The 9,073-nt window shown below is 45.4% G+C and overlaps 1 protein-coding gene across 1 annotated transcript; it reads right to left on the bottom strand.

The window, feature by feature from the left end:
• Positions 1-713: 713 nt before the first annotated feature.
• RPL14 (ribosomal protein L14) lies at positions 714-4,921 on the bottom strand. The gene is made up of 6 exons (XM_082290386.1): positions 4,875-4,921; positions 4,144-4,245; positions 3,481-3,575; positions 1,961-2,060; positions 1,532-1,585; positions 714-991 (listed from the first exon to the last, which is right to left on the bottom strand). Exons 1-6 carry the CDS (start codon positions 4,875-4,877, stop codon positions 818-820), a joined length of 528 nt encoding a protein of 175 aa, XP_082146512.1. The 5' UTR covers positions 4,878-4,921; the 3' UTR covers positions 714-817.
• Positions 4,922-9,073: the final 4,152 nt, after the last annotated feature.

Below are 9,073 nucleotides of genomic sequence, written 5' to 3' on the forward strand. Positions count from 1 at the left end.
TAATTATTTTCATATATTTCACACTCAAGACTGTGCAAGTAATTTTGTACATTCCCAACCAACTCCAAAAGCAGACTTTTATATGTCAGGATCGGACCCACTTCGAGTAACTGGGAATGCAATTATTTCAGCTGGCATTAGGGTATAGAGTATTGGGCATAGTGTGTTGATGCCATGAAGATTTTTTTGCCTTTTCTTTTATACCCCTGTTATACCTTTTTACAACTTCTGTATTCTTAGTGCTTTTTGCCTACATTCTTGGACTTGTTTGTTCAGCTAAGAGACTAAACATTTTAGAAGATTTGTAGGTAGAGGATAGTGTGCCCCAGACCCCAAGGTGCTTTCCAGAACACATTCTGTAAACTAAGATAGAACCATCCAGGGGAAGGCTCCTTGTGGAGGGGGGCTCACTCAAGCCTCTCATTGTGGAATTTTTGACAGATATGCTAATTAGTAAGACCTCTAATGTTACACCAGATCTTTTGGGGGGGGCATTGCGGTGTGCATTTCGGTGCATTCAACCTGGACGTAGTGCACCTAAGGATCCTTACAATAAATACCAAGGTAAAATCCCTTTTTCCCTTCTAACCTTGTTTGACTCTTGATGTTAAGACCAGGAAAAGGCATGAGTGTGACAAAAGCATTTCTGCATGTTCCTGGGGAACACTAGAACCCCACACATGGACATCAAAAAATGAGACAGACAACAACTCTCCATCAGAAATAAAAGCGAACTTACAATTACAATTTAAATCAGATGTTTGTAATTTTAAAATCAGAACAAGGACACAGAGTTATACATAATGAGAAGTTCATTTTATATCTGCGCCTTCTGTGCCTTCGGTGCAGGTGCTTTCTCTGGCTTCTTAGCCTTTGGTGCCTTCTCTGGCTTTTTGCCCTTCACTGCCTTCTCCGGCTTCCCTGGCTTCTTGCCTTTTTTAGAAGCCATCCTCTGGAGCTTCTTCATTTCATGCTTGATGATTCTGTTTCTCTGTAAAAAAAAAAAAAAAGAAAACGTTTACACTTCATCAGAACAAAAAGAGCAAGAGTTCAAATACTATGCCTTAATTCAAATTCTAAGCTTTCAGATTCTGCCTCTTTTCATTATCACCCTTTACCATGCCTTTCATTTGAAATGTCAAATTCCACCTAAAACTGTTCCAATCTACCAAGTGGACACCATCATTCTGGCTGGTAACTCAGCCATCTCAATATTTCATGCGTAATGATTTTCATTATAGGGTGAAATACTAAAAGCAACCCATCAAGAATATCTGATTTTATCAGCAGGCAATTCCTTCCTCAGCAGTAACTTGGGAGGACTGACACATGGATTGATTATACAAGTTCAAGTTTGATCAGCTACTGAAGAGAAAGTGGTGCCATACAAAGAAGCATGGAAAATTCAATCCCACAGTGTCACCCCATAACCCAAGCCAGCTGGGAAAGTAAGGCTACTAACAGCGGATGGGACTCTTAAGTGAAAGCTAGAAGCACTAACCCCATAAAGAAGCAGCACTCAAACACTTACCATTTTCTTTGCCTTCATCACCTTGTAGCGATCAAAGTCAGTCATTTTGGCTTTCTGTGTGAAAAGAAGCAGTGGTGAAACTCTGATTATATACAAGTAGTAAAACTCAGCATTCCAAAGCATTCCACAAGTAACTGATCATCTCCAAATGAGGTTTAGCTGCACTTCTGCAACTAGCTCACTATTTAAAGCCTTTGCACCATCCCAGGATGCAGGAAAAGAGGCTGTTACAGACATGACTGAAGAAAAACACATTTACTGTTAAAATACCAGAAGTTGAAGCTGACGGGTAGCAACCATTAAAAACCTATGCTTTTTCTATCTTTAATCCTGGCTTGCTATTGAAAACATGCAGCTTTTAGACTGTACCTAACTTTACAAAGCAGGAGCAGCACAACAGGCACTCCTCATCCAGTGAAACACTGTTACCTTTTCTCGGGCTTCAATCTTCTTCGCCCATCTTGTCGCTGACCATTTTTCATTTATGTTTTCCTTCTCCCAGGCACGTCGCACACACTTCTGACGAGCACTGCATTGGAACAGTCACAAAATCATATCCACAGTCTTTATCAAAAAAAGGTTCTTCCTGATGCTGGCCTACCAAATTTCATTCAGGGGAAGATGACTCTACTACATTACTTCAGACACCTTACTTCAAGTCAATGTCACATCTCTGTGGCATTATTAAGGTTCTGTTGAGTAAATACTTCACTAGAACTGAGAGAATCACAGAATGGATCAAGTTGGAAGGGACCACAGTGGGGTCATCTGCTCCAACACCCTGCTCAAGCAGGGCCATCCCAGAGCATATGGCACAGGATTGTGTCCAGCTGGCTCTTGAATATCTCCAGTGTGGGAGACCCAACAGCCTCTCTGGGCAACCTGTTCCAGTGCTTGGTCACCTGAGCTCCAGGAGATCCATGTCTCTCATCTTGAGGAGCCCAGAACTGGACACAGCACTCCAGGTATGGCCTAACCTGGGCCGAGGGGCAGGATCACCTCCCTTGACCTGCTGGCAGCTCTTCCTAATGCCCCCAGGATACCATTGTCCTTCTGGCCACAAGGACACACTGCTGGATCATGGACAGCTTGTTGTCCCCAGGTCCTTCTCTGCAGAGCTGCTTTCCAGCAAGTTGGCCTCAAGCCTGTGCAGGTGCTCAGGATCATTATCCCCCAGGAGCAGGACCCTGCACCTGCCCTTGTTGAGCTTCCGAAGTTTCCGCTCTGCCCATCTCTCCAACCTGTTGAGATCATTTTGAATGGCAGCACAGCATGCTGGGGTGTCAGCCACTCCTCCCAGCTTTGTGTCATCAGGGAACTTGTTGAGGAGGCATCTCCCCTTTATCTAAATCACTGATGATTAAGTTAAACAATATTGGGCCCAGTATTGAACTTGAGGGACACCAATGGTGACAGGCCTCCAACCAGACCCCATGCCCCTGATTATGGGCCTTTGGGATCTGCTTCCAATCCACCTCACTGTCCAGATGACCAACTATTCCTAGCACTGACTACTTCAGGATCAGAAACACTGCCCTTTTTTGGTTCTAAATTACAAAAATTCATACATTAACTAAGCTGAAAGAAACAGAATTAGTTCAGCCTCCTACAATTCCAGTGTAGTTCTTTAGGCAGGTGCCTGAAGGTGACTTAAGCAGTAGCAAAAGCAAAGCTGCAGCAGCATTTACACTGCTTTCCCCCACAGCATCCACCACAGAACTATTTGAGTTGCCTCGGTCGCTGTGAGACTTTGCTCCTGAACAGCAGCTATCAGCCAATATTGGCAATGAAAATCGAAATGTGGTATTTATGATCTCATATGATACCACAGTCTGCCCAATTTTTACTGTTAATTTACTACTGTTTGAGTTTTCTACACCTAGCAAGCATCAGCCATTAAGTGACAGCGTGGGGGCTCTTTTACATAGATCAAGATGCCAACTACTCACCTGTGTGGGAACTTCAGGACAAAGTCGGTCAGCTGCATACACTTGAAGGGCATGGCCTGCCTCCTGACACCACTGCAGGGGCCATCCACCAGTGCCTGAAAAAGGGAAACAAATGTGGGGGGTTTGCAGCAGTTTTCCCATTGTATTTGATTTACACAGCTGCTTCCTAATAATGTATGAACAGTACCTTGACAATACTGATCCAAAATTGAAACACATACTATGCAGACAAAATTGCTTGTACAACCCAAGCTTTACAGAAAGAATTTTAAAGGTCTGCCTTTGACAAAAAAACCAAATTGAATTTAAGAAGAAAAAAAAGCACACAGAACTAAGATGTGCACAGGAAGAGCCCCCTAGCCCAAATATTCACTTTACATATATATTAATGCCATTCCACTCTTAAACTTTAGACTCCAACTGACATCCCTTGTCCACTTCTATACCTAGGAAACACAGCAGAGGAGAATGTATCACTTGCCAGTGGAAAAAAAGCTTGCTCCTAAAGGTTTCAAATACAACTGCAGTTAAAACCTATCTTTTAAGCAATTGCTTATTTACTTGAAAACAAAATTTCTGTTGGAAGTCAATAGGCACAGCCTTAGCATACAAGCTTCTGTTAAGGCAAAAGGAGGAAATACAGGCGCAGGACTCACAACTTACCCTATTTTGGTCAATAACATCCACGATGGCCACCAGTTTGCCAGCATGTGGCCCGAAGGAGATGAAGGCAACTCTGCCAATCTCCACGAAGCGCTTGAACACCTGGGAGAGTAGGTAGGAATGGACAGTTAGGTGAGAACACACCCAAGGACCTTTTTCAGATTCAAGGCTCTGAGAACCTTTATAAAGGGCAGGCACATCTTCCACTTCACCAGGTTGCTCAGAGCCCCATCCAACCTGGCCTCTGAAACTTCCAGGAATGGGGGAGCATCCACAACTTCTCTGGACAACCTGTTCCACTGCTTCAACACTCCCACAGAAAAGAATTTTTTCCTACTATCTAACCTAAACCCAGTCTCTTTCGGTTTGAAGCCATTCCCCCCGCCCCCCGCCCTGTCACCACATGCTCCTGTAATAGTCCTACTCTATCTTTCCTCTAAGTTCCCTTCAGCTACTGGAACGGTTTCGAACTGCACGAAACTCCTACACTTGAGCAAAGGATCCACGGTCCCGCCGCGCTCCGAGCCCGGCCCTGCCCGACCGCGCCGCGCCCGCACAACACGCGGGGCCCGGGCCCGGCCCAAAGCGGGTGAGGCGGGCGCGGGCTCCCCGCCGCCGCCGGCGGTGCAGGCGCAGGGAGCCGCGGGCGGGAGCGCTGGGCCGGGCGGGCGGGATGCGGCGGGGGCCGCCCGGGCCGGCGGGGCGGCGGAGCCGGGCCCGGCCACACGTACCATGATGGCGGGTGCAGCAGAGAGGGCGGGGCGGCGCCGCCGGCGCCCGGAAGCCGCCTCGGCACCCCTACTGCGCGTGCGCCGTGCGGGCCCGTGGCCGCCGCTCCGCCGCGCGCGTGCGCCGTGGTGCCCGTGGGTGTGCCCGGCCGGTGTGCCCGGCCTTTCCCATCGCTGGCCGTGGTCTCCTGCCCCTGGGCCCCTCCGGCGGGCTCCGTGGCGGCGGGAGGTCCTTTGCAGAAGAATCAGTTCTCTGAACACCTGCAGGTCCCACCCTCCTCCATAGGCACTGCATTAAACCGTCCCTCCCTAGGGTCCTCCACCGCCCACCAGGAGCCTACTCTGTAATGCAAAGTGTGGGATACAACGAGATTATCTTAAATCAGGATGTTCTTTGATCTAAGATGTTATGTACTTCGTGCTGCTTTCAGCTGGTAGAGTTAACTTTCTGCACAGTGGCTTGTATGGGGCTGTGTTTTGGATTTGTGCTGAACACAGGGTTGATAGTTCAGAGATGTGTTTGTTATTGCTGAGCAGGGCTTGTGCAGAGCCAAGGCCTTTCCTGCCTTTCATACTGCCACGCTGGCAAAGAAGCTGGGGTGCATGGGCAGCTGGGAGGAGACACAGCTGGGACAGGTGACCCAGACTGACCTAAGGCATATTCCAGACCTAGTGACATCATGTTCAGTATAGAAAGTAGGGGAAGGAGAAAGGGGGGACATTCAAAGTGATGACATTTGTCTTCCCAAATCACCACGACGTGATGGGGCCCTGGTCTCCTGGAGATGGCTGAACAGCTGCCTGCCCATGAGGAACAATGAATTAATTCCTTGCTTTTATTTGTTTGTGTGTGTGGTTTCTACTTTCCCTATTAAACTGTCTTTATCTCAACCCATGAGTTTCCCAGCTTTTACCCTTCATTCTCTCCCTGATCCTGCTGGTGGGGGAGTGAGCGAGCAGCTGCCTGGGGCTTGGTTGCTGGCTGGGGTGAAACGACCACAACTTTCAAGCCTAATCAGCAGGAAAGGAGACCTTATCAGTGGAACAGGCAACAGCCGGCATCCCCCAGCCGAGGACATCCAGGAACTAACAAGCTTTAAGGATGCAGAAAAATCAAGATGTTGATATATGTCTATGTATATAGTTCTAACCTGGCAAAATAAGATGCATGTACCCTGTAGTTGAACTATAATACTAAAAATCACACCTACAGGTCTTCACCTGCCCAGGGGAAGACCCCTCTGCTGAGCATGTGAAGAAATTAGCTGGGATTATGTGACTTGTATGGAAATTACTGACCAATCACAATAGAGGGGCTGTACTTGGAGAGCTACAAACCCTGGAGTTCTGTGTATCAATAATGGCGTGAAAAGTTTCTGGAGCACGTTATCTCTGAGCTGATGAGACAAGGGGAGGACTGCTCTCGTTTTATTGCTTGGTACCTAGGCCACATTACTCTCCAGTACTACTGGAAAGGAAGGAATGGAGGTTACCTAAATTCCTGGTCTGAAATAACTGAATTTTAAAGTTAAAGCTCCCCATAGTGGGATAGGATTGACTGTCATACTCAGTGTTGTTTACTTTTCTGTCCTCTTAACTGGTCTTATCAATGCTGAATCATGCCATGCAGTAGTGGTTAGTGCTTGCTTCTGCCAAACTTGCATATTGCTGTGTGAGAAGTTTTGTCACTTTTCAGAAATATCCATATGCTTTTCATTTCTCATCTGCTTCTGGTGGATTAATTAATTTCTTGCTGCTTCCCTATAGATGAGGTTTTTCATATTAAATAATCTGTCCCTGTGCCCAAAAATTCTTTCTCTAACCCCTCTGTATCTTGATCAACTGCATTTGATAAGTGGGAATTGCTGCTTCCCATCACGCCAGTGAATGTGAAAGAAGCTCTAGAAAGCATTGGTGTCCCTGAGTGAAATGTAACAGTGTTTAAAAGCAGAAGTTGTATTTATGTGTGTTTCTTATATAGACACACACACACACATATATATATATATATATAAAAGGAAAGAAAAATAGAAGAGTGTCTTGCTCTTAACCACCAGGATTTTCTTGCTGAGAATATGGCATTCAGGAGATAATGAGTCCTGTCCACTTCAGAACCTTGCAGGATCAGTTCTGCAGCTTGCAAGTTTCCACTCCCTAGAATAGCATTTCAGAGATTTCTTACCCCTCTGTTAACAACAGCTTGTCTACCAGCATGAAAATATTGGCAGTGGGGGAAAACATGCTAAAAATAAAACGTACACTTGGCTTAACTTTTCATAATTTTATTAATCTTCATAAGCAGGCACTGAAGAGTATAAAAAGATAAATAATCTCTGGTTTGTACACATTCCCAAGTGCTGTTAACTTCCCTGTCTCTCCCAGAGATCTTTTCAGTTCTGGGCAGCAGGACAGTGATCTGGCCTGTTGATCTGGTTCCAGCTCACACTTGGGGGGGAGTTAGCTGTGGTCACTGAAGCTGCTTGGCTGTAAGTTCAACACCTTTCCCAGCTGAAACTGCCAGGAGAGGTAAGGCGGAGCAGGTGGGTATCCTGGTGGCACTGAGGGAGACTATATACATGAGGACAAGAGGGAGGCACTAAAAAAGCAAAACAGGTGATTCACAGAGGGAATTTGAACAGATACTGGGCCTATCCAAGTGCATCTGGAAGTCCAAATGGTTTTTGAACAACTTGTTCTTTAGCTGCCAGCTCTACAGAGACTAACTTCCAAGTCTGTTCCATTTGTGTAAAACCACATCTGCCACTCACAAAGCAAAGGTTGTATAGGGCAAGTAAATATTCCATAATACAATTTTCCACAGAAATGTGGCAACTAAAGAAAACATTTTAATGCTCTCATCCCACTGTCTGGGGTTTTTTTCACCCGTAACTGCAGTTACAGATCCATCACACAAAAGAAAAAGCCTTTATCTCATGCCAGCGTCTGTAATGTCCATGCACTCTGAAGTAAATTTTATACTTTATCAGATATAACTTTGATGCCACAGAGCACTTCATCATCTTATAATACCTTATTGCTACTGCAGTAAGACTGACAAGACTTAGCAGTATATCAATAGAGAAGGAACAAAGCCCTATTGATCCACTTGAAAAGTCACTTTTTTCTTTTTTCCATTTAAAAAGATATTTAGCTCCCTTCAAATCATCTGTCAGCCTATGAAAAAAACACAAAAGAAAACAAAACCCCAACCCCATAACCAAACACAAGTAAGAAGGAGATATAGAAACAAAAGACTGAAATTAAAAACATTATTTATGGGTAAAAATACTGGCCACTATTCTCCTATCTATCCCCTAATCAATACTGGGAATAGATGAACCTGAGATAGTCCTGTGATTCAAGGGAGTGTGAGGTTTGGTGAAGAATGCCTGGGCTTTCAGGGAAGCCAGCTGTTTGCTGCACGAAGGCAGCAGCACTTCTAGGAAAGCTCTGGAGCCAATACGTTTGACAGAAGCATCTGCCAGGTGGATCCCAGTGCTGCTGAAGGACAGTGGAAAGGCTGACCAAGGCACTACAGCCATGACTGCAGCTCCAGCAGTATGTTCCTGAGCCCACACAGAAAACGTGTTTTGCTGGCCTGGAGACTGGCTCCTGCTCCTCTTGGCCTTGAAAGAAGGGCTTAACATGTTAATGCTTTGGAATGTTCAGATCTGACTCTATCCAGACAGCTGAAATAGTACGTACATGTCAAATCAGTACAGACTGCCACTGTCTGAGACCAACAATATGTGGGGTATAGAGGTCAGGGTTTCAGTACGAGAACCTACAAAAAGCATTTCTGTGAAAGCTAGAGAGAAACTCTAACTTAGACTGAAAACTCCAGTGTCTTCTGGAGGTAACTATGAGATAAATTTAGGTTTAGTTACTAAAGTGTGAAAGCATTTTGTTCCACCTCCAAAGCAAATCTTATGTACCACAACAAAGGCATTCTGGGGTCTTCATGGTATCAAAAGATATAGCTCTGTTTAAGACAGGCTTGAAAGTCATGAGAGGTGTTGACAGTTTATTACACCTTTATGTGATGGGGATCGATCCACTTGGAACAACAATAGAAACAATTCTATCACAGCTCTTCCTTTCAGTTCTTGTCATTATCCAGTGCTTGTTCCAGTTTCAGAAATTAGATTACTTCAGGGCTTTTAGTATCAGCACTGCACACAAGGACAGCTACCATGTTCCCA

Source organism: Coloeus monedula, assembly GCF_965178545.1.
Source record: "Coloeus monedula genome assembly, chromosome: 1".
NCBI classification, from domain to species: Eukaryota; Metazoa; Chordata; class Aves; order Passeriformes; family Corvidae; genus Coloeus; species Coloeus monedula.